This window comes from Anabas testudineus, chromosome 18 (assembly GCF_900324465.2).
Source record: "Anabas testudineus chromosome 18, fAnaTes1.2, whole genome shotgun sequence".
Taxonomy (NCBI): Eukaryota; Metazoa; Chordata; class Actinopteri; order Anabantiformes; family Anabantidae; genus Anabas; species Anabas testudineus.
The window spans coordinates 14,391,261-14,418,619 of NC_046627.1; the positions used below are offsets into that span (position 1 = coordinate 14,391,261).

Consider the following 27,359-nt stretch of genomic DNA (forward strand, 5'->3'; position numbering starts at 1 on the left):
ATATTTAGTGGTTTTAGTGATTAAGCTCGAAGATCGATACAATTTTCGTCTTAATCCGATTTTTTAATTTAACTTGTTTGGATAAATCTGTCGTTTGTCATGCACGTAAATCACTTAAAAATTTTTAAGAAATGACAAAATTATCGGAAACCTAGTGGCATCGAACAGGATTTTTATGTGTCTGCAGATGCAAAGACAGAGGCAGTGTCCAAGGCTCACGATCATCCAAATGTGTTTGCATCTTTTTATAAGCTTGACCCTCTTCACCAGCTAGACAAGACAGCCCTCTTATCATAATGGTCTCAGTAAACACTGAGAAAGAGCTCTGTATTCATGAACTGAAGTAAGCACGAGGCGCACCTCTCTGGACCGCATTTTGGGAATCATGTGGTTTTAGGAAATGATGCTTTGCAATAGATCCTTTGAGTAGGCCTCTGCCTCTGATTACTACAACATCAAAGAAGCCTCATCAGAAAGTCTAATGGAGGAACAGGGCACTTGACCAGAAAGAAAGACAACAATCGATGCACTGGATCCGTGCATATGCAACAGCGAGCCTCCTATTCCAGCATGTCCCTGTATAAATAATAAATAAATTAATTAATAAAAGAATCCACACATAACAAAAAAGCCTTTTTCATACTGTTTTTTTTTTATAGTTTTACCACGAAGATTAAAAGCTTTGATAACAGCAGGAATTTGTTTTTGCTCATTTGAGTTCCCCGCTACAAAAGAATGTTTTATTTCAAATAGAGTCACCAAGCTGGGTGATTTTGCCAAACTGGATGAACTAAATCTGTGTTTTCTGAAATGAAATACAGTGCTAGTGCTAGCTACATGGTCCACGTGCGACCTGGAGGCACAATGAATCACTTAATTAAGAAAATTACATTTCCATACTGCTGTAAACATGCAGTCCCCTCTTAGGAGAGCCCTCGTGGGACTGGGTGCTTCTGTTCTAACACATGTGTTTCTACAAGCTGTCTAAATATCCTAGTATATGCAAATTGGGATTGGGATTTGGCTCCTGACTGTCTTTACAAAAATATAGTTCTGTTCGGCTTTTGCATAAGTGTTGTTAACCACTGATTGTGTAAGGTAATCCTTAGTACAAACAAACAATAACTAAACACGTTCAGGAGAAAAACAGGACTAGATATGATTTAATGTTATTCAGTGTGAAATCACAGAAGCTTCTAACAAATCTTTCAACACATCATTATAACATCTCAGAAAAAGACCCGCTTCAAACTACATGTGAGGAAACGCAGTGCGTCATATTTGCAGCCTGACCTGTCACGGGAGCCTCGATGTCCAGTAGGTTCTTCTCTGAACGCAAGATTGCGGCGCCCTCTCCTATGAGCCTCAGAGCCACCGACTCCTCCACGCGGCCCTCCTTGGTTAGGTGAGCTTTCAGCACGTCCACTTTAGGCTTCCCCTCGCTGTCAAACACCTCTTTAGCAGTCAGCCGGTGACTAGGGGGAAACGGGACAGCTGCAAGTGCAAAGAGAAAAGAAGAACAGGGATCATTGCAGCTGATACATTCTCATCACACATTTACAGTGTTTTAATACACTTTTCATTGACAAAAGGCTTATGAGGATACGCACTTAATTCCACATCACTGAGCAAACGGCATTTAAGCTGTTTGATTAGCAGGTACTTTGTACCTTCCAGGGGATCTGCTCCCTACAGGAGAGAGTTAGTGTTCACTCCCATGTTTCCAGCCCTCCCTCTGAGACGATTTATCAGATTGCTGCTATAATCTGTGAGTCATTCAATTTTCAATACTTATAACAGACCCACACAGTTTCTAGTTTGCTTGGCAATATTCATCGCAAAAGAAATTACACTTTGATAATCAAGAAGAGAACTGTAATATCTGATGTTTTATTAACACAAAAAGGCTTTGATGAGGACAAAGTCTAAATAATATGAGTAGATTAGCTTACAGGGTTTAATAAGTAACCCTCTCTATATTTAAATATAATCTGGTATAGATGTAAATTTCAGTCTGATATGGATTTACGTATGATTACATCACAGTGATTTAATGTCTTGAATGCATCATCGAAATTAGAGTCAACAAATCCACAACCTATTATTCTCCATTTCCTTTATTAGTGGCCTATTTGGACCTTCACAGACACAACTAATGCATTGAAAAGCCTGAATGGTGTTTACGTGCATTTCAATTTAAAACAGTGTACTTTGTTATCGCAGCATAAAAATAAACGGTGCACATACATTTTCTGCACAAATAGCTCAGTGAGTCTTTAAAAGGGATTGAAATAAAAAGCATGTTGTAACAAAGGAACTAATGCGACATGGTAATATGAAACTCATGTCACTGAAATTTCAGCAGTTGACACCAAACAGGTAAAAAGGCACTTTAACATTTTAAATGAAACCATTAATAACGGCACTTTTAGTGCCCAAACCAAAGCTTAGTGTTAACATTTTCTTTTTACAACCCCCTGATGAGCATAGTACTTAGTAACAGAAAAGGCACAAAAAGGACATAATTAAACACCACATCCTGTGGACGTTTCAATTCAGCAGTTTCACAATGATGACATGACATGCTCTTAATTAATGTCCACTTTGCAAACAGCAAACAGGTGACTTATGCAGTGAGCCAATAGCAAATACTGTTGAATTGGTGACTGTGTGTGTGTGTGTGTGTGTGTGTGTATGTGTGTGTGTGTGTGTGTATTACTGTGTTTAACAATGTAAAAGTGGAGCACACGCTCTCTGACTGATGGTAACATAGCTCAGAAATTATTTGGAACTTGTTTGCTAAATCATTCTAGGTAGCCGTTTTTGCTGTTTAATGGACTTTAGAGAACAATATCACAGTGGAGTTTTCTGCAACTACCAACATTGTGCGTCTTTAACACAAACCATGCTCAACAATTAAAAACCCAATGAGCTTTAAAGAAATCTTCTAAAACAATGGCAGCCTAACGCCTTCACTTGGGGATTTGGGGAAATCAGAAATCCCCATCTGATATTAGAATTAGCCACGGCCCTGGGTTGGCCTCCCCCGAGCACCTGCTTTGCAACACTAGCTTGAGGCCGGGTCCCTGAGGTCTGGAAGACAACAACACATTGGCCCAGGGGATGTCTCACACATACAATGTTAAAGCTCAGGTGAACTATTAAAAACTTGTTTGGGGACATTTTTACCTGAATAGAAAAATAAGCTGGTGCTTTAAACTATGTTATAACTATGGTTACATTATAAATATTCCACAGATGGTTTAAGATAACAAGCATGAATCACCAACTATGAACGGCATTGATTTTAGTTGGTTGTCATAATTAACTCAATATGAATGTGTGTTACTGTCAGATAAGGGCAGAGGGTACAGCGCTTACAGTATTCTCCTTAACCCACATTGTTGGCCAATTAAGCTTCACTGAAAGGACAGATAAACCCCCAAGACAGTCCACCACAGCTCTGCTCTGCTAAACAAGTTATGTTTTTTAACTTTGTTAGCAAAAAACTATGTGTTGAAAAGTAGCTGGTAGCAGAACAACATCATAAATGATGCATGTGCAGAGAACATCCTAAAACGCTTCAAGAAAAAAAAAGAACAGTTTTACGAGGAAGCCACATTGAGGACCCCCACATTTTATTATATGGTTTTGTCATGTTTCCATCAACGACAATCATACTCAGGAAAACAGTTAATGAAATATGACAACTCAATGTGCAACGTTCACAGGATTTTACAGCAATTTTGCAGAAGATCCCACAAAGTGTACCACGGTCGGCACCTCCAGAATAGCTGTGAATGCTGATCACGTCACATCTGCTCCCACAAAGTGACAAGACGTAAGTCACTCCAACCTCAAAAACTGAAGAATAACATTATTTTTTTGCTGTGGTTGTTGGCACGCCAAGCCAAGTTCTGAACACGTCGCCCGTCCATTTCCTACATTCATGACAATGGAAACACTGTGAACTTTCCCCTTGTGGAATTTCTAACAGCCCTGATATTAACAAGAGCAACAACCACCTCTGCCAAACATCACATGTAATGTTAGGGTCTACACTATAGGGGGAAAAGGCTTCACTCTCATGACAAAAATTAAAAGTTGTGAGCTGAAGAAAAAGCACAATTCAGTCAAGAAGGAGCTCTCAAACCTTTATTTTGTTCTTTGCTAAAACAAAGATAAATGGTTATGTCAAATATTGGATTAAATTATGAACCACATACTGTATTTGTAGTACTAACTACTGGTTTGATATGACTCAAAAATGGTCCCCATCAGCCGCTCGCTCTTGCCTTCATTAATTTTACCATTTCTCTGTTCCCTTCTGTTATGTAACCAGGAAACTGGACTGCAGCCTTAAATCTAGCATGAGAGAAATGACGAGAGCGTGAGGGAGGGTCAGAGGGGATGAAAGAAAAAAGAAATCTAGCGTCTGATTTAATTCTCCTTGGTAATTTGTCTCAGATTAGCATTGTAATTTCCAAGCTACAAATTAAAGCCGTCCATCAGCCGTAAGACTTAAAGACTAATGGAGAACTAAACCTCTAAATGTCTGGAGGGAAAGCTAAATCAACTTTAAAGTTTATATAATTAATGTATACTGTGCTGTTTTGGTCTGTAAGGTCTAGAGTAACATTTAATCATTTGCTTCTACAGTAGATTATCATTGAGTCTCAGGTCTTGCTTTAGATCATCAATCCCGGCAGCCACCGCTGTTCATGCAGCAATAATTATGAGTATATAACACAGCATATGTCCAGGTGTGATTCTTTAGAAATCTGCAGAGAAGCAGTGGGAAAACAGGCAGCTTGAAATGTTCAGGTTGGTGTAGTTCAGACCTAATGCGATCACTCTGAGGAATGAGACAGCGGGAGGTGCGCAGTCATATGGTGCTGGACAGATCCGCTTAATTGGAGAAAGTGAGACAGACTGTTGCAGAGCTCCTGGCTTCATTTAGCGAAGAACACGGAGCGCAACCCCGACTCTGACCTGATCCTGCAGTTCAGATGTCTTTGATTCCTGCACACCATCTTCCTTGCAGCACTTGTCAGCTGTCTGAACGTCATTTGTGCTAAATCTAACATTGCAAACAAGATAAAAATCAGTACAGTGACATTCAGAGATGTTCAGGATAGATTTCTAGAGGTCAGAGAATGATTAAAGTGCAGGAAATGAACTACTGAACAGCTACACTCACACAATATTGTTGCTTGATCAGTTTTTAACAGTGTCACTACTTACAGCCATGGTGCCAGTTTATTTTTAATCAACTGCACAGCAGTACCTGTAGCAAAGCATCGACTCAGCGAACACTTCCTCAGACAGTCGTGAGCAAGCTATCTGTGAATTGCCTCTCCTTGAAAGAATATTAAGTCAGCAGCGTCCGGGTTGGGATTGTGGCCAGGGAGTGGGCACTTGATAAAACAACTGTATTCCTTTAGAACATATAGAACTAACAGACTGACTGCAAGAAAAGCAGCAACTTACATTAGATTCTTATCATTCTGATGCCAAAAACCTAAATGTTGCAATGTGCAGCATATTTCGATCCAATGACAGTGAAATCACTGATGTTGCAAAATACAGCCTCATGGAGTAGGGGCGAGACTGGGGCTGTCACTGCCCACATCAAACCCTCAGTCCCCCTTCCACCAGACAAGCCACCACAACAGCAATTTTCCTCCCCTACAACTCAGCGTGACCAGTGGAAATCTCAGCAGGACCAAGAGAGAGCTGAGGCAGAACAAAGACTACAGAACTATGCTCGAGTGCAACAAAGGTCAGTTCCTACAAAGCATAGAATACCGCAAGCCATTTGAATGCATGGCCAGATCGAATTATGCAAAAGTAGTGCAGTGTCTGATCTCAAGTGTGATACTGATAATGCAACTTTGCTTCCTTACTCAAACAAAATGACCTTACTATGCCCCTGATCAATTTGCCTTTTTAAATGACTGACACTTACGTTTCCTCTGTGCTGTTTATCCTGAGAAAAGGTAAGTGGCTGGAAGCTCAAGCAAGATCTCTATAATGAATCTGATCAAATGTAAATACCAATACCATGCAGCGGTGTTTGCAACCAATAACACAACAACACATAAAAAGCAGAAGAACCACAATCAACAAGTTATTATTCTTCACGGTGATGGTATAGTGCAGCTATGGACAGAAATGTAAACATTTTCACAATCCTACTCAGACGTACTTCTAGTTGGAAGCTGCTGTATGCGTTGTGTGCGGAAAGGTTTAAGAGTCTGGGATGAACAGAATGCGTGAGTTTCTGTAGGCAGTAGGAAGCAAACAGCATGCTGTTTTGTGGCTTCATTATTACACTACCACACAGTTCATTCCATTCATAAGCCAACTACCTGACACATGCATAATGCAGAAGACTGAGATCATATAGCTCCCTTTGCTGACCACAAAGAACTGTGGCACCTGACCCATAGAAGAAATCCTTTATACACAAGGTGACAAATGATTTGCAATGCGATCTACCTCTCATACTGGATACACCAACATCTATTTGTCAGCTCTGAATTTGGTATCTCAGATTTGTACAACTCCACTTCCCTCTAGAGTCTATCTAGAAGGCCTATAACATAGTCAATCAATAGTTCACAAGTGTGCACTCCATAGAAGTGAAGCACTCCTTACTGTACAATTAATACAATACACCATTTATCTGTTGCAAGGTGACATCCTCAGTCCACAATACAAGGGATGTATCATAAAACTGGATTAAAAGAACATCTAAGAGGAGCGCTATGGCTGCCAGATTAATTTTAATGACCAGTTTTCTAGATTGAAAATGGGAAAAGACACTTTCAGACTGTGCACATGTTCTTTTCTGGCCATAAGATGGTCCAGATGCTTCACTGCACCAACTTCAGATGTAGTCATATAGAAGGTGTATTCAAATAGAAGCCAGGCCTCCAACCTGGACACTGAGGACAAACCAGAAAAGGCCTGCAGGCTTTGGGGCAACAACAGTGGAAAGGTCACTTAGAAATTGGCACAAACCTCTTCATCATGTGTTGAGAATGGATGGAAGCCGGCCCCTAACGAAAACGCTTAGCAGAGCGCAGCTTTGAAGCTCGGTGCTTTTGAATCTGCTGATTATATCTGCGCACAGTATGCGAATAGATAAGTAACTGTTTTTGAGGCAAAAAAGGAGAGTGGAGCCAACAATACACACCTTCCCAGAGATAGAAAAAGAAGAAAGGAACCCCTGGCAACATCAGAGAAAATATAAATGCGAAAGGTGACTGAGCAGCAATTGTCAACAAAGAGTCTGGAACCTGTATCAAAGGCTGATATCGTGCCATGAAGACTAGTAGTTCTACAGAGCCCAGCAGGTATTGAGAATAATATATCTGATCATTTGTGCACACAAATTATCAATCGTTCCCTGGATTTTATAATTTGTACTCTTGTACTACTTAAGGTGCTCCCTGTAATTAATAATTCATGCTTTAAAATTACTAAAGTATGCCTTCATATTATGCAGTTCGTTCCCTCATATTAATAGCACGCCAGATCCATTTATTGTAGCAGCATGAATGGAAGTTAGACGTTGGGATTAGTCCAGTCAATAGGGAAAAAGCAGCCATTCTATGTATAAGTGCAGAGATGCACATGTTCATAGATTTTCAATTTAAAGCTATTTATACAAAAAAAAATTTCCTGTGCTGTAACTTTCTGTGCTCTGAACAATGCAAAGAATAATAAAAGATACAAATAATAATATTATCCGTAACTGTTCCTCAACAAGAAGATCTAAAAATATTTGTTTGTATTGGCATGTACAAATTGCAAGTCTAGCTCAGTCTAGTCTTTTCTGTAGCCTGCGGTCCATGTCGTAATTAATCGGAGCTCTGATGACCGTAACTTTAATTTACTGCTTCAAGTGGACCGTTATTGTACTTTAAACAGTTGCTGACCGTCATCATCTTCTGCAGAGGTATACGCTTTTAAATCACATCGACAAACAGGAGAGATATTAGATAAAAGGGAGTAAAGGGGGTTGCCAGGGAAACAGCACTGTAGAGTCTGTATTAATCTTTCATCCATCAAAATATTGGCTTAAAATGATTAGCCTGCAGCATGTTGCATTCTGCACAGAGTTGATCCATGGATGGAAATGTGAGCAGATGCCTCATCATACATATTCCGCTGTTACATGCTTTAAGATAATATATTAGCATTATGCGGTGAAACACAAACAACAGGCGTGTGATGGTGTCTCCGACAGCTGTTCACTGCAATAACATGTGTGCAGAGGTTTCCATAAATGATAGCTCTCTAGAGATCCTAATTATTAGGTTGGACAGGTCATATAGTAAATAAGACGGCTGTCAGAGTTCCCAATGCTCTGACAGAAAATAGCCGATAACAGTGTTGTAGAGACCTGGGCTACAGCAAAGGTGTAAATGAGTGACAAGCAAACATTAATCCTGCTGTTGGTTCAACAGATTTTAGATGAGAAATATAGAAAGCGTTGGCAGCAGCAGGTGATCAAAATGCACCACTGCACAGACAGCCGTCTGACTAAGTCCCTGATTAATTAGCAAGGTTTGGACTGAACCGTGGGAGGCTGGCGTGGGTGAAGGGATGGCCGAATGTATGCATGCATGTAAGGATGGTTAGATGTGAGTAGGAGGCGGATGCAGTGAGGTGGGGGTGGACTGGCATTTTCTAAGGGATGTCCCTGCAATGGTTTTCTGGCGGTGGCTAGGCGTGTGGCAAGTCATCAATGTAGCAGCCGATCGATGACACAGTGAGAGGCCACCAGGGAGCTGTATCGAGGCTGGCAGACGAATGTGATTTGGAGTGGGGGAGGTGCATGAGTCACAGGAGGTAAAAGATCAGTCAATGAAATAGAAATGCATCAAGAGTCAGGGTGAAAAAAAAAAAAGTGAGCTGGGAAAGCGCACCTGCCAATCTATCAAAAACGATCCACTCCCTGACCCATAGTCTAATACATCTCTTTGGATGGTCTTCAGCAAATTATAGGCCATGCTCTGACCACAGACAAGTCAAATCAGTTCACTGTCTAAAAAAATAATCACATTAGCTTCTCATGCTATGACAGAGCTAAATTGACACTTGATGCATAGAATCTATAGGTGTTTTAGGAAGACAGTACTTGTGTTTTATCTTTCATAGTGCAATGTAAAACCCAACTGGGACACATTGTTAACAGGAATATGGAGGATGTCCATTTTAACTCACTGCCACTGAGTGCTTTTAGTATGTTAAAAGCATCCTGCTGAAAAGTAGAGCTCCAACAATCCTGTGTGCCAGTTTGGCTACAGTGTCGATACTGACCTTTTTAAAGCAATATCTTGACCGGTAAATACTATGGGAGTGGCGGTTCTGAATCAGGACCAAAGCTACAACAGAACTGGCTCACATTTTCAGAAAGATGGAAAAGCAGCAGCTTTGATGTGCTGTGTGTGAGGCGTTCGGGGACAGTAAATAATGTAGGTTATTTGCGATTTTGAAATATCTGTTGCAATGTCTGTTGTCATGCTTTCATTACCTTTCTAATGTAACAACAATAACTTTTCATTTCAATTGACAGTACATGACTGATTCATGTAAATCACAAAATTATCATTACATTTTAAGTTTGGGCAAGCTGTATAGCAAACCCTAGATCCATGTTAGTTTTAAGGCCCAATAAAAATAACTATTATTATTAATTGTGTTTTCTATTTATTTATACTGGTTATTTAGTTTTATCTGCCCTATATGCATGCAGCAGTTAATTGTTGTTGTCGTGCTGCATAGAGTGTTAAATAGTTTTCTACTTTGTAGAAATGAAACCGTTGACAACATGGACAAAAACATAGTAATGTGAATGAACATCATCTTTAATCGTGAAAGTCCCAATGCAACTAACAGTAGCAAACAAATGTCTGCAGACATCAGGCTGATGTCTTGCCAACACCAGTGCATATGTATTCGTGAGCTGTCCTGTCAGTAAAGCAAAAACATTTTCTTCCTCTTGCCTAAAACACATATAGTAGATATATTATATTATATTATATTATATTATAGTCATTTTGCTATTGGCAAGGAAAACAAATTATTAGAAGTATCCTTTTTTTTTTTTTAACAAATCACCTCAATGTGTAAATGTTTTTATGTATAATACTATATGTAATAAGACGGGTAATATAGCAGCAAACTGTAGGTACCAACACTAGAGCAATTGTGACACTTCCGGCTAACCGGATCCCATGAGGAACGGCTGGAGTGAACACAATTAAATCTTGGGTAGTGCTGTGTGTAAGGTAAAACAGCTCACAGGTTTCCAGGTTTGAGGAGATGCTAACACTCTCTGGCATTTCCTCTGAAAGCCACTCTGACATGTCCTGAAGAAGACATTCCCTGCTAGCTTTGCCGTGCCAAGGCCTGCCCCCTCCTTCTCCTCCTTCACAATGCCGTGACACAGGATTAGCTTTCATTAGAGAAGGCGCAGTAATCAGCTTTGGAGCATAGCAGAGACGGAACAATGGAGAAGGCTGAAAGGATGTGGAAGACAGGGTGCTTTGGTGCATGCTCAGCTGTATGCAAGCTATTCCCACATGTTGAACCTGTGGCACAAATCAGCCAGACAGTTTCATCGCCATATTTATTAGAATATTCTCCAGTTTTATATTATACATAGAAATCTGCTCAACTTCCCTTGAGCTTCTTGGAACAACCTACAGGTATTTCTGCCACTGACATTTCCCTGTCCCTATCAGCAGTATAAAACAAAGTGGACGTGATCTCACTAGTTGTTTAGCCTGGTTTAACTTTGATATCTCCAGTTTTTTGGGAATCTACAAGCAAAACCTTGAAACCTGATAGCAATGCAAAACATGCAACATAAAAAAAGTACATTACTGCTGACTGCTGTTGACTTCAGTCTTTGTGCTTTAGTAGAGTCATCGTGTCTTCTGTCAACAAAAGATACAATGACATGGTACTAAATATTTACATGGTCAGCCTTCACTGATGGGAGATCATGTAGATCAACAAGGTGTGTCAAGAAGGGTTTTCTATAACCTGGTTACGCCTTGCAAAGTGCATAGGCTCAATAATTTCAACAGTTATCCAAACTATACAGAGAACCTAAAGCAAATACCCAATATTCTTACACTGCACTGCTTCTCTAGAAGCAAACTGATCACAACCTAAAGTAGGGATGTGGTGTGACAGCATTTTACTCATTTTGTATTTAGTTCCAAATCCCCAAATTGAATGAAACTCATTTTGAATCCCCTATTAAATTTGTTAATTGAAAATGGTACCATTTTCATTTTACTCAGTGCAACAGTAGGGGTGTAAAAATAATCAAAGCGCGCATCCTCTTCAAACTGGGCAGTAAGCACCAAGACACCTAGTACTCAGAGCTGCTGCAGCCAAGAAAAATATGCAGATGAAGTATATACTCTTCTTTTGGAAATAAGCTGTGAAAATGGAAACATTTTGGATTCAGAAGAAACTATGAGATTTCATGAAATGACAGCTATGGAAAACTCTGGAAAACTGTGATTTGTAATGAATGTCAATGTGAATTCAAATACAAAGGGAATACCACAACCTTATCAAGACACACTTAAAAACAAAAAGGGTTTCCACTCTAGCCCTCTGTGACTCTTTTAGAACATGGAAAAGTGTGACAATGCAAATGCTTTCTATCTCAAAAGATAACATTTGAACTGAAAGGTCATCATGAGATCTGATTTGGAACTTAAAATTCTTCAAGTTCATATCAAATTGAATCAAAAACACTGTTGCATACTTAATGTAGTATGCACACTGTGTCAGTATACTGATGTAGCAAACATCAGCATACAAAATATATAATTTCTTCATCTGTAATTTAAAGGCCAATCACTAGAAGTGATTGTAAGTGTGACACTGACATTAAAACTAAGCTGTGGTAATTAATTATCAACAGTGAAGATTCTGCTGTGTTGACAGGTTCTAGGGATTTCACCACACATATTTTATCGCCACTGTGTGACATTCATTAACCTTGTCCTGACCCAGTTTGTTCATGACCGCAGGCTGTGCAGCTGCTACAGAGGCCATATAAGTCAAAAGTAAAAATGGCACAATAAAAATAATACTGTATTGGTTTTCTACTTCTGTAAATATGGATTAAATAAAGTAAATTGCTGATGTTGAAGGTGAACTTGTGGCACTGCTCCAGGTCACAGAATCAGTTGGGTCATAGGCCTGTGGCCAGGGGCTCATACTTCTCAAAGTATCACACAAGGTTCTTGCTTTAAGCTCTTGGATGGTTGATAAATACAGACAGAACATGTTTGTCATGAGTACCCTTACACAAATGCACAGTAAGCCAGGCAACCCATAAGGTCTTTGCGATCATGTGGCTGGTCTTTGACACAAGGCTTCAAGGCTACAATTTCAACATTTTCTTCAGATGGTAAACAGAAAGGTCAGGCAGCTGAGGAGGGATGGGTGGGCGTGTTTGGATTCCAGTCTGGACAAAAACCTGGCCACGCACATACACAAAACCACCTTTGTGGGAGTCTTCCACCACTCTCCATCATGCTGTCAACTGGCGACTGACGACACTGGTCTATTGAGAACATATGTTCCCACTAACCCTGGAGAGATCCCTCCAGTGCCCAGGAAGCCACTTTACAAAGTGTACTTGTTGGTTCCTTGTTCTGAGAGTGTGCAGTGACATGCAGACAGGTGGCTGGACACGATACAGACCCATGTGTGCAGTTTAGCTGGGGTTGCAGTTTATGTCACAAAACCAGAAGTCTGACTTTTACAACTCTACCTAAACATGACAAACAAAAATATAACAAAACTGGTTATGGTCATGGCTCAATCATTTCCAAACTATTTTAAATATATCAGTCCCCACGTGTAAACACAACACAAAGAATACGTGCACCCTTATTAGCCCTGATTAGGGAATCACCTATGTTCCACATCTAATATATTTAATATTGATGTTAATAACTTTATTTATAGAGTGCTTATCAAACAAGGTACAAAGTGCTATACAATAAAAACAGAAAAGACAGCAGTGACTCAGACAGCTTGATTTCTTCATACAGATTATTCCAGCCTTCAAGGCCTGATGTCCCCCTTAGTACAGGTGAAATCAAGTGATCAGATAATTCCTGACACAACAACTGAATACAATATTATCCACTACTGCACAATGCAGTATACAAATCAATAGAAAGATTTTACGTTCCAGAAACTCCAACTGACTTCAGTGTTTTCTGTACTCATTCACAGCTTGCCTCTGAGATAATATGCCTCAACAGGCGTGATCGCACCTCCCAAGGAGGGCTTGTTGGCAGCAGAGATGTTGGCATTTCTAGAATGCAATTACTAGACACATACAGAGGGGATGAGGCCAGTCTATATTTGCACCCACACTTAGTAAACGGAGCATACCAGACCTGAGGCTGACCCAAATAAAATGTTGCCTGAACTGTAGATAACACTGCTAATTATTAATAGCCCCGTAACATATGTAAAATGGCATTCCCTATTTTGTGTCAAAAAGGACAAGTGAAGGTCCAAACTGGTCCAAACTTTTTGCGTTCTAACCAATAAACACATAAATGAGAATAAGTATCTCATCCTCAAGAGCACTAAAGGATTAGGACTGAAATATAATAAGATGCGTCTAATGCAGTAACAAGCATCCTACTGGAATCAAGTGTTTGTGTTCATGGTTCATGGTTTTAATTTCTGGCAGACTGCCTGTGGTTTTTCGGAGGACAGGTGGTGAGGCAATGGGATGGCACAGCCAGCCACCTCCTCCCACCTCTTGCCAAGACAACAAGGTCCCTAAGAGTCCCCTTCAATTGTCATCACTTCCTTTTCCCCCTTGCCCACACCCAACCTCTCAAGCCCATTTGATTTCTAGGCCATGACTGTGCGGGGTGTGGTGGGTTCTCCTGCCAGCAGGGGTACCTGACTGCCAAGAAAGAAAAGCAAAAAACAGCATGGGCTGGAATAAGAGGGAGGGAGGGAAACAAAGGAATTATTTCTATCAAGACTAAGAGAATTCTGAGTCAGCAAGGAATATAACTCCACACCAACTGCACACAAACACCTTGTTTTGCCATTTCTAGCCCCCATGAGGTGCTCTATATATCAGGAGGAGCTGTGACAGAGCCCCTGAAGTAGCTGCTATTATGCAACCCTTCTGGGTTAAAAGTGACTGTAAAGTAAATCATCCTTCTCTCCTGCCAGCCTGACCTCCATATTGCAGAGAAAGCACTTTCAAAATTCACTAGCAGAGTATTATGCTGAAGGCACCATCTGTGCAGGTTTTACTAGTAGCTGTTAATTCATCGAATTCGAAAGCCGGACAGTGCCAGAGTCAAAGACTGGAAGCGGAAGTAGGGGCTAAAGCCTTTATGCTATTCAAGGTGCTACTGTGCAGTGTTGGTCAAGAAGGAGTGGGATGGTAAGGTCAGGGCCTTGATCCCTTCAGGAAAAACAGGCCTGCTTCAAGGGTCATGTGTCCCTGTTGATCATCTCAGTGAATAAAATCAGGACTCAGAAAGGGACACTTGACAGCTTGGCTGCCTGAAGGGAGCACTGACTCCCTGACTCGGTTTTCCTGTACCTCCACAGCTGTGCATATGTTTTTACATCTTTTGACAAGATACAGAGAGGATAAGCTTTTTCAAATTCTTTACTTTTGAAAACTTTCATAGACATTCCTCACTCTTTTGCGACATTGAGAATCGCATTCGCGTACAAAAAGAGTGAGAATGCAGCATTGAATGTTTTCTAAAGTAACCATTTCCTTCACTATGGGCAAACAAAGACAAACACATACAACACCATTCATCCTGGCAAAGGTTACAAAGGGTATTAAAGATAGTAGGCTCTCAAACACACAGTATATTTACTTTTATGAAAAGCAAACAGGCTTTATAAAGACATCCAATGAAGTGCTGGAGCCTAATGCTGCATAGCTCTGTACTGTATACACCATCTGTTAGGCTGGAAAGGAGTATCTGCCCTGTTAACTGCCAGCTACAAAACAGACAGTACTCAACAAATGTTTAACACAGCTTACATCCAGTGTCCGACAACATTACTGGCACAAAGTCTTTTAGCGGTAGAAAATAACCATGAATTTGGGCTTTTGGGGGGTGAATTCTTAATTAAATTCATTCTGCCAATAGCTTCCAAAGCACTGGCTTCAAATCACTTGGAGATACACTATCTGCCACCCAACTGGCTGATTTGTACCTCGATTTGGCCGTCCCCAAAGCTTGCCGCATTCTTCCAGGAGGATCAGATTACGTTCTATACAGGGAGACGCGCCTGGAGCATTATGGCTGTTTTGGTCTTACTACATGGGTCTGACACAGTTGAGCAGCAGCATGAGCAAGTGTACAAAAAAAAAAAAAAAAAAGGAAAAGAAATGCTGAATCAATGACAGATGGTGGCCTAGAGGATGCATTGTAGTCGTGGCTGAAAGCTGGGATAGCAGAACCACAGCTAAAAGTGAACAGACAAAAAAAAAAACACAAGAAATGTGTTGTTGGAGGGTGGCTGGAATACATGACACAGAGACAGAAAATACTGTAGTTGAGCCAGTGAAAAATAATCCAACTCGTATAGCTTGTCTCACATTTTTACTGGACTGTAAAAAAAAAAAAAAAAGAAGTATCTGTTGTGCCTCAGTAGAAAAGCTGTCAAAGACATTGTACCCTTTAGTATTCTTAAGACGGCGTGTCACGGACACGGACATACCTAAACTTGTGTTCCCAGCAGTAACTGTGCTCCAGTGAGCGTCTGTGTCACTCAACCATGCTGCTAGTTTCTGTGGGGGATGGGCCGGCTAATAAAGGCTTGCATGATATAGCAAAGCAACGATCAAGCTGCCAAAGAACATGACAGCTAGTAAGCGTATGTGTGTGTACAACTGAGGTTTGACAACTGCATTGGTTACCAGTAATGGACAACATCGCAGGCTCAGGAGATTAGCTTGTTGAAAAAACATGTCACCCGCGGTTTCATCGTTCGGTTTACACTGCGTTTACAACTAAAATCTGTGGAATGTAAAGCGCCTGTTACTCCCTTGAGTTGAATTTCTTTGGAGCGATCACTGTAGAAATGTGAAAACACATATACACATGAGTGGGCATGCACAACAACGACTGCTTCCTAGTGAATCAGCCTACTGAGAAACAGGATCTCTCTCTGTGTGTAATCAATAAAGTAAAAAGCAACTGTTCATAAGCAGCAGGCCCCTCTTGACAGTAAAAAGATACAGTAGGAGTCCATGAGTGTTACCTTCACTCCTAATGGTCTGATAAGGAGCAGGATGGCATTAAAGCCTAAATGATTGGTCATAATAATGTATGGCTCCCTGGCGGTGTTTGGACAGGCACAAAATCAATCGGAGCCATGGGACGCACTAACCTCTCCGCAATCTGACTAACGGAGGCACACTGTGAGCTCCGACTCATGAGGTATCAGTTTGCACTGTGATCCTCCTCGATTTGGCCTGGCAACTGTGGAGGCAAGCTCCACTCCAGCACGCTTTGCTTGTACGGGTTGTGAATGTCTATTCCGCACGTTGTTATGACCCATCATGAGCAGGTTCTAATGTAAATTAACTTTAAACAAGATTAATTGACCTTGAAATTATTAGCAGAATACTGCGGGGGAAAATATACAGGCCAGAGCCAACAGCCAGTAATGAAATTTCACCTGGTGGTCCTTTTTGAGTTGGCCCTGGGGCCTTATTTGACGGACAAAACAGCAAGGGCAGAGTAGCTGTACGTTTACCCCCTACCTCTCAACTAACACACACACACTTCAGTCACGACTCCAGCTCTGATCAGCCACTGCAGTGTGTTTTGAGTGGTCCTCCTCCCTCTTCCCTCCATGTGGGCCAGAGTGACGGAGAGGCCTGCCATCACCAGCTCTGGGGCAAACTTAACCCCTCTACCCCTTGCTGTCTCATGACACACTTTTAGAGATGCACATGCAGACCTTTGCTGTGGACCAAAATAATACAGCTTGATGGTAAATTCATGTAAAATTCACTCTAAGAAAGTGATACGCCTGATGTCTTACATGCAAATGTGTGTAAAATGTGAAAGACTGAGGGAAGGATTGGGCTACCATAGAAAAATGTCAGCTAAGCATTGTGGCCTTCATGAGAGAGGACCTGCTCTATATGTATCTAAACCATTTCATGTGATTACATACTAACTGAATACTGTATTACATTTCTGCTAGTAAGACACACTGCACCTTTAAATCACACCCAGGTTTCTAAAAGTCTGACAAAAAGAAATACATAACAAATACGTGGATTAGAAGCATGTCCGCCAACACCACAAACTACTGTCATGTGTTGGCGCACAAATGTCAATGTCAGAAAACAACATCCTGTCAGGTCAATTATGAAACAAGCTGACATGTAATGAAAACTCCCCCCCCCCCTTTTCTTCTGTGGTAGAGTAAGATAAGCAGACACCGAACTCCCCACAAGCTAACAATATGTGGAGTAAGAGGGTTAATTTTCAGCCAAGTGCTCTATAATTAACACATGGGAATAAGTGTAAATAAACCTTGGGGCCTTGACTCACCTCCAGCTGTATTTGTATAGCTGGAGTTTTTCTGTCGTCCACAGACTGGGTACTTTGGCTAGTCAGCTAATGACACCTGAAAGAAAAGAAAAGTTCCCCGGGGGTTGTCATTTAACGCACCGGGATCAACAGTGAACGAACAGGAAAAACAACGTGGCATATGATGCACTTATTTAGCCATCTGTAATTAGGGTTTTCGTCAGTTAAGCTAATTATTGTTCATCTGGTTAATGGAGCTGAAAAATAAAAAAGGATCTTGCCTCTAAAAGGCTCCATGCAGACCATCAGGACAGCTGTTGCTTTGCATGACAGCAAAAATAAATTTCTTAAATGCCCTAAAAAGATTAAGTGACATAAATTGATAATCAAGTCTTTAATAAGCTATTGATTGGTCTGTTAATTACACAGAACTGTGTATGCAACATGATCTGTATATTTCTACCGACATCTGTCCAGCAGATGAATCATTTATCGAGTAAATAAAAGGAGCAGGAAGTGGGGTGAACCCTTCACTGCATTCCTTTATTGTGCAATAAACAACTAGCAAGCTCAAGCACATGACATGTCAAACTGCATTCCCAAGGTTGAAGCCGGGAACCAGTGGGCAACTTGTGTGACTGCACAGTGCCTAGGCCTCAGTCGCTGGCCAAACCAAACTCCCGCCAAAATAAAGCTTGACTTGAAGTGCAGTGCTACACCCTCAAGAAGAATTTTGTGAGAAAGACAAATGATGACCAAGTGAATTGAAAAAATAATTAAGCCTTATTGGATGTCCTTTCCTGGAGTTTGGCAGCTTTGCTTTCTTATTCTATAATCCAGCATCACTGTCCATGCTGCGGGCGTGCTAAAGTCCCAATAAGCATCTTAACAACTTACTCCCTCACAGTCAAGGCTCGACTCTACCCATTATGTTGGGTAGGTTTGATAAAGGGTATCTGATTTTGCTTTATATATATATATATATATATATTTTTTTTTTTTGCAATTCTTGCATGTTCCCTCACACCTATGCCCACGTTCCAGAAAATTTAAATAAATAAATGAATAAATAAATAGAAATCAGCATTTTCATCAGTTCTTCTTAAGAGCAAGTTGCATTTGCATCAGCTTCAATGTGTGTTTGTGGGTGTCGACGAGTACCAGTGCCTACATGATAGCAGAGAAGAGGCAGTCTCTACTGGTTACCATGAGATATTGAACACCCTTCCCATGTCACTCCTCGCTGTACATGCAACGAGGAGATGAGCTGTAGAGTTCCTCCCCTTGTGGTGACTTTTCTCTGCTTACTAATCTACTATTTATAGGCAGCCTGCAGATGGCTTTACACATTTTACCCATATTTAAATATAAATGACTGTCTGGCACAACACAAGAGTGTGTGTCTTTGTCACGAGGTAACATGCAGGGACTTGTCCAGACCCATAAAGACGCTGGTATGTTTTCACCACAAGAAACCTCCTCCTTCCCTATCGGAGTCAAGTACTGCCGAAACAGTGAGGGCAAAATACAGCTTGTACACACGGGAGGTTTGTCCTAGATAATAGCGTTACTGTGAAGATCTTTACTTCGGAGGCATAAAACATTACTCATGCTGTAGTGGCTAGAGGAGTTTCTCATTTAGCACATGGTTTGAGTTGGCATGTGTTTGCATACCTGTGGTTTGGGGTTAAATAAATATTCACCTAATTCAAAGTGTAAACAGGCCGCAATTACTTTGCCAATCACCCAGCTGGAGGTGTAAAGATGCATTAATAACATCAATACTAAAACGTATGGCACAAGAGACTTTGACAGAAACGCAGCCTGTAAACTTTGTAAAACCAATAAATTGCTCCCAGAACGCTAGAAACCTTTCCAAGCACCTGTAATGGTGACAAAGTGCCTTCCACTGGCTAATTTCTGAGGCTGCAGATATTTCCGCTGACCAGAATCATGACTGCAAGGGCTAAAACTATTATGTCTACTACAAAATGTTATTTGCAAGGATTTCTGTCCTTGCACTGCAGTCGTTCGTGTTAGATTCAGTGAAATAACAAACTATGTAAAGTCTGTCTAAAACCTCTGTGCCCACTTGCTCATCCACAGCTCCCCTCAGCCACTTTCATTTGCTTTCACTCCTACACGCACAGCACCTCCCCTGACAAGTTGAAATCGGTACTGTCACTACCACTGCTAGTGTTAGAATTGCCACATTATTCGTAACATTAAGACAGTGTGTGTGTGTGTGTGTTGGGGGGGGGGGGGGGGGGGGAGCTTAAGTGTGAGGTGGGAACAGTTTGGTTTTATTTAATTGCATGTGTTTACTTATATTATGTTTAAAATATAATCGTTTTTTTATTTGCCTTTATTCAAGACGGCCTTGCTTATGTTACTGCATGTGTGTTTAAATGTGCAGCTTTAAAAACACGCTGATTTATAAAGTCAAATCATACAGAAACACACACAAATCGCTCACTGAATCAAGTCCTCCATCCACCGAGTTGTTAACTGAATTGAGTTTTGGTCAAGCCAGCGATCTGCAGCCCTTGCATTTGTTCTAGATTTTTTGCTAATCAGCATTTGGCAACAATTCCAGATGACAGATGGTTTCCTATATCTGAATTCTTAAAAAGAAAAACCTTTCTTAATTAACTAAAAGTGGACGACGTTGTTGATAATGTGAAAAGCGTTGCGGTGTGCATTGAGTGTGTCTACTTAACTTATCTACCCCCACAAAATCCCATTTCTTTGCTGTGTGTCGATCCGATGTCCTGTGAGTGGGAGTTGAGGTGAGAAAGCAAATTTACTACAGTACTCTGCTGACTTCCAATATAACCCTACAAACCAGTTGCTCCCAGTTCACTGGGTTAGCCTCTCCTCCCCCCACACTCACTATACTGAATGCCCAATCTGTAGCTACATGCATTGCAGGCAGTGTATTGATTGATTAGTGACTGTGCTGCAACCAGCTCCAAAGAGGGATCCAATGACACATGACTGCTGTCTCTGAGCCAAATGGCTTTTGTTAGCCACTGTAGCTCAAAAAAAAACACCATGTGTTGGTGTCTGCCAGTCAGGAAATGGGAGGGTTTGTTTATATGAAGACTCATTTTTACCAAATACAAAAGCAAGAGTGGAATTTCTTCGCTTTCTCTGCCTGCAAAATGGCACTCTGGTGGAAAAGAAAATATTGTGCACCTTATGAAGGCCCATATAAGCTACAGGTTTGTAAATCCCCAAACTGTACTTACAGGCTTAGTAACAATCTAAAAACACCAAGGCAGGTAAACAGTTTTCTTTATCGAGACCCAACATCCATTTGTTCCCATGAATTAGCAAGAGCAGCAGCTAATGCATGGAGTCAGATTACAACCTCTGAGCAGAGCCGCTTTTATCCCACTATATGGAGCTTAATCTGTCTAAATCCACCGCTTTGCTGTGCCCTAAATCCACAACAGAGCCTAATTCCTCTTTAATCTAATGAGCAGTAAAGGTGCACTTACTCAGGTTCAGAATACCACAGACTGTGTATCACATCACAACAGAGGGTGCTCAAGTCCTCAACGCTACGCCATGATGCAACATATCGTTATCAAAAACCACAGCACAGTAAGCAACACAGACTTGTACAATCAACGAAACCTGTGCGCGGCATGGTTTATATAACAGTGTGATGCTCAATAATTAATAACTGTGATCATAACTGTTCCTTCCACCAATAATTAAACTTGACTGAGGGTATGATAGTGACCATGAATCAGATCAAGCACTCCCTGTACACAGGTCAACTGTCTGACTAATCACAGGCTTTAATTAACCAGCTTCTGCTTCTTGAACACAGAACAAGCTGCAGGCAAAATAATTTTCACACCTTCACCTGTAATGCAACTGCATATCTAGTGTTAAATCCTGTAGTGGTAGAATAACTAGTGCACGACCGATATGGGTCTTTAAATGGCTCACGCTGATCTTTTACAAACAGGAAGGCCGATGGCTGATAATATATTAATATAATATTTTAGTATTTATATTATAGTTTATTTTGGCATCAGATGACATACATAACAACTTTATAATTACAAATTTGTCACAAATATACTAAACATTAAAATTTGATTATTTCAGTAATTATTTAAAATGTATTATTATTTTAAAGCATTTCAAAATAAAACTTATTTTAGAAACATGGATGACCTACGCTCCTGAATGACTCACCGCCGGTGCTGTAGTGAGTGGTCATTCACGCTACATGGTGTTATAGTGAGGAAATTTCTGCTACATAGGAGACTGAATCTAATTTGCGAGCACATGGTAGACTCCTTTAATTTACAGGACAGGTGAAATCTTCCTGAGAGTTTATGCTGTGTGTTATGAACTGTATTTACTTGCTTTGTACTCACTGTTCTCACATCAACAGTAATAACTCAGTCATAAACTAGTAAAGTCTCACCTCCCTCTGTTCTCCTGCCTGCTGTCCGCTCTGTGTGGAGGAGCTGAGCTCCACCCTCGGTCGTAGAGAGCACACACTGAGAGAGGAGGCTGCAGCATAAACACAGTAACCGTATTTTTCTGAACTGCTAATCCCGCGCACTGCTCCCTTCAAGTGCTAATAACATGCATCCCGGCGCGTCGCTCATACTGGTGCACCCAAATAATTTTTCATATTTTCAGACGCATATGCAAAAGCAATTCTTCTAGTGTAGGCTGCAGGTGTGTCTGCAGATATTTTTTAGAAAGCGTCCAGGCCATCAATTAGAAGTGTCAAAAATGAATCAGCTGACCACTAATAGTAAGTAGTAATTACATTAATAATTATTTAATATGTAAATGTGTTATTGATGAATTGGTAACTTGGTTTATGAAAAATCTGAAAACAGTGAAAATGACCAATAAAATGTCTTTAAACTGCAAGTTCCCAACACCAAAGATATACAGCTTACTATCACATAATGCAGCCAAAGGAAGGAAAGGACTAGTTGATCATTTTGTTCATAAATATACTGCCAACAATGAATTATCTCAACTTTTGTGTTTAATCAAAGTATGCACAATTTAGTTCTCAAAGATTGAATAATACTTATTTAAAATAATGGCCCTAACTATTGTGTTCTTAATGACAATACACAAAGGATGCTGCCTGTGTTTTCTAAGCACCAAAGGAATGCTGAGCATCCACCATGAAGAGAGCATATTCTTATCAACACAGAGGAGATCAGTTTATCCACTGCAAAAAAGAAAATAGATATTATTATTATTATTCAATATCTATCATAAAAAATCCCTTTCTGTATTTGGGCAGCCAGATAAAGCACATCACAACTACCCGAGACTATGTAACCCTCAGCAGGTAAAGACAGTTTCACGTCATCTCTTTCCCTTTGTTGCCCAGAGCAGCAAATGTAAAACATTAAACTGAGAGTCGAGCATAAGGAGAAATATCAGTATGTGCCAAAAACAAAGTAAGGATTAAGTTACTGAGAATTAGTTTTGAAGAGTTTTCTAATTTCACAAAATATGCCAAACTGAAATGTTAACTTAATAAAATTACAGAAAGCAGACTGGGTCAGGATTAAATCACACACACACAATTAACAGATAATGCAAGTCGTTTAACATTCCCATGGTAATCTTATTCCCATATAAATACAGCTAATCACAAGGTTTATGCACGCTAATGAGGAAATATTACCCAGAAAGACAACAGCTCAAGGAAAATTCCTGACAAAATGCTAATTTTACATCTCCACATTACACTTTGTTTACACCGGATAAGACACAAACACTGTGATAGCACACATGTCAGCTTATGAATATGAAGCACAACCATATGCAGGTGATCACACATAAAACGAGGATCAAGTATGTGGCATTACTTGATGTTCTGTTCTATAAATGACTCAGCTATCCAGCTGGAATCAGCATTGAATCGCTGTCACCACCGTCTCCGCAACACATGCATGTCTGTGCATGGGAGCCTCTCCTCAAAAGTCAAATGTCAGATGTTACGCGTCTACACTTATGGAGAAGGACCCGGCACACACCGTTGGGGGCTCGGAGGCCCTGCTTCTCAGCTGGTGTCGGAAAAACGCCATTACTGAGGTCGTTGGAGCGCAGTGGTTGTCACGAGCGTGCCATGGCAACAACATAACTTACTGCTTATTTATATGATATCTGACTAAGAGTGGCACAAGTACGACGAAACGATCAAACGGTTTTTGACTTCAGAGCGGGATTTTGTTGGCACACTTGATAATTTGATTAACAGCATTGTAAATTCATTATTTACATCCTCAAAAAATATACTTTACTCATCTTCCACAACAATAAATTAAGGTTAGAGTTGGGGTAACCTAAATATCTTTGCTGCTGTGAGCAGACATTTTAAAATAGGCTTTAGTTTTACTACGCTGTGATGTTTTACAGAACAATGATTCAGTGGCAGGTTAATCAATAATCAAAATGCCCACTACTTGGAGCTAATTGGCTAATAACACTAGCAGAAAAAAAATATGAGCACATACTCAAAGTAATCTGGATTATTATGAGTAACAACATAATCCTTATTTAACTTCTACTGAACCAGGTAAGCCCTAATAAATAAATTCAAATCTACTAACGAGCAGGAATCCTATACAACATCATTAGACTATATACAGGTGGTGGAGTTCATTACATTTTAACGCTCATCTACTGGAAATTGCTCATACATTTTATTTTTTTTTCTGTCAGTGGTAAAAACAGGATGACAATTATACATCTCCTGCCTCAGCTGATTAAACTCTTCTGAGTAATTACTCTGCAGCTTTCAGGAACATTATAATAATGCATTTTGAAAGCAGGTGGATGCAAAGCACTTCTGATAAGATGGACTGACACCTTGTAGCAGGACAAACTAGGCAGCTGAAAACAAATTGCTTCACACCTATAGCCTGCAGTTATTTTGGAGAGGTGCTTTGTACACAGCCTGCCTCTGTGTTGTCATAATACTGATGCATTACCAAAACACAGACTTCTCGAAACCTGATGAATGAATAATGAGCTAGATTACTTTGTTGATCTCAACATCGGGTCGAGAAGTAAGCCCCAGAAACTGGCCTCTCTGATTCCCTAGCAGCCCCTGTAATGACTAATCAATACATTTAAACCTGATTAAGACCACAGCAGACAACAGAGCAGGGAAGTACTGAAAATACAGTATTGAGACAAGCATCTCGTCAGCGTAAAACAGCCATGTGAGGAAGAGAAAAATAGCTTCAGATTCATATAACATGACCGGCCAAGTCTCCCAGTGATGCTGTTCTTTTCAAAAACCCATACTTGTCATATCTATTTTTCATTACCCTTCAAGTTGGCGGAGACTGTCGGCGGGGGGTGATCTCTTGAAATATTCATTACAAAAGCACCCAAGACATGCCGTGACTCCCTTTTAACCCTCCATCCCATGTAGCGAGTGTAGCCACACCACCAACAGATCAGCTCTGTCCTCGCTAGGGGGAAAATAAATTGTTGCAATAAAACATTTTCACTGTTTCAAAGGGCACGAGCGAAGCCTAAGAAAGCTATGAAGTGTAACTGTGCAATAGCAAAGCATTGCTCCTGCTTGTCTTTCAATGTAGTGCACAGTGAAGGATCCCAATCGTGGTCTTTTCAACACTGCAGCACTGGCTCTTCCTACCCAAATCTTAACATTTAATGGTCACAGATGCTCTAATCATTTTTTTTTTCAACCTCAGCAACTAAGCCTGAATAAAATTTCTCAACAATTCCCTCCTGTGCCTGTGCACACTGCGATAGCTGCACGTCTGTGGTCTTGAATCCTGGAGAAGGCGAGGGTTTGCTTGCAACTAGTGCTGGATCCAAACCAGCCAGCACAAATAAACACATTCTGTCATCTTACTTGTGGGGAAGGGATTTTTTTTTTTTTTGCATTTGTCTTCTGCAACACTGCAACACCAGTGAAGAACAGCATTCAAAGCGAACTCGAGATGTCAAGTGGCATCAAACTGCAAAGATTGCAATGCTCCTATTCTGTGTCGACTCGATTATGATCTTTATTGCATTCTTATGCTAGACTGCAAAAGTGGAATGTCAGACCTGTAAACACAGAAGGCAGGAAGAACCACCCCATATGGCATGAACGCTCAATGCACACGATGAACCCCCCACCCCCCTGCCTCCTCCTCCTCCTCCTCCTCCTCCACCTCCTCTCCCCCCAAAATGTGAGATTACAAAACATAGGCGACATCAAGCAGTATTATGCAATAGTGAAAAAAGATGCCTTTTACGCCTGGTGATGCATGCACAACGAGGGAAGAAAAATCGCCCTTGGGTTGAATGCAATGGTTGTGCAATATCTGCATGCACACTGGAATTGCGTGCACTGCCATATGAATCAAAATGATCGTGCATCTGTCTGGCTGTATAATGAAAACAGTGTGTGTGTGTGCGTGTATCACGCTTCTCTGGCAGTATGTGCCACATTTTTAGCTCAATTCTCGCTCGCATCTACAAACTCGAGTTACCCCTCACTTCCTAGTTTGCCGCCGCCGCTGCTGCTGCTGCTGCTGCTGCTGTCACAGCTCGGCTAACACCCTTCTTCCTCCATAGCCAGCAAAACAAAAAAATGTTTCGACTACACTGGCTGCTGCTGCTGCTGCTGCCACGACTGTGAATTCTTCCGAGTCTGCTTCTGTCGGTCACAGCAATAAAAAAATAAATAAAAAGTGTACCATGAGAATATTACTCACATTTCACCACCCTGTCCGTCGTAGATAACTTCGGCTCATCATTCGGCTTGTTTTCGGACATTTCCAGTGTGATATAATATTGAGATATAGCAGAAATGAGACTGAAAACGGTCCCTGCGTTGCTCAGGACGAACAACTCTTGAGTCTATCCGAGGAAAGAGACCGCAGTGATCTCACTCGGTGCTATCAGTGGCCAAAAAATGCTTGCAACAGGGCTACAGTTTCACCGCTGGTGCTGCAGGAGCTCTCTGCTCTGTCTGATTTACTGTTACTCTGTAGCGACTTGTGCGTGTGTGTGTGTGTGTGTGTGTGTGTGCGTGTGTGTGTGAGCGCACTCAAACCTGCTCGCACGCCGGACCCGCCCCCTCCGCTCCCAGCGCGCCTTTCTATTGGTGGAGAGCGCCAGGCCTCGCCGCCCTCTCCTGCGCGCTCACGTCCATCAAACTGGCTTCGCGTGAATAATTGCGGGAGCTGCGTGTTTTAAAAATTGATTTTAAAATTTGCAGGCGGGGATTGGTTGATGAATGCATTAAGGAATGCTTATGTATGAATATGTGCTTACAAATGCACACAAACTATACGTGGCTATACTTTATAATATGTTGTTAGTAACTTGGGAATAATCTGTCAGCAGTCTATGGAAGCCTGTTTCTACCAAAATAAGGAAGAAAAAAATAAATCAGAAAAAGAAAACAAACCTTTTAATACAAAAAATACTGGTTTAATAAAATTAACTTTCTATCATCTTTTTAGGATTTGTGACACATGTGTTTGTCAGATAACGTGCACAACACAACAACACAAACGAAGACAAAAATCAGATTAATTCACAGTTAAACTAATTCCTGGTTTCATTTCTTAGTTTCTAAGGACAGCCGGTCTGATCTCTGTTTCCTGGAGCCTTTTAACCCATCAGAAAACATCGCTCATCTTAAAGTGGCTCTCCTTAACACTTGCTCCCTCAACAACAAAAGCCTCATTCTCCGTGAACTCATCTCCCACA

General features: G+C 40.8%; 1 protein-coding gene across 2 annotated transcripts in view; it reads right to left on the bottom strand.

Moving 5' to 3' along the window:
- The window catches only part of LOC113157298 (serine/threonine-protein phosphatase 2B catalytic subunit alpha isoform), a 58,078-nt gene extending 31,429 nt beyond the window's left edge, over window positions 1-26,649 (bottom strand). The window contains exons 1-2 of one of the 2 annotated variants that reach the window (XM_026352697.1): window positions 26,357-26,649; window positions 1,294-1,494 (exon numbers count right to left, since the gene is read on the bottom strand). In XM_026352697.1, coding sequence (XP_026208482.1) covers window positions 1,294-1,494; window positions 26,357-26,417 — 262 coding nt within the window. In that variant the 5' untranslated portion in view covers window positions 26,418-26,649. The remainder of the gene's footprint in view (window positions 1-1,293; window positions 1,495-26,356) is intronic. The other variant, XM_026352696.1, reaches the window with a different exon arrangement.
- Between the last annotated feature and the right edge of the window lie 710 nt (window positions 26,650-27,359).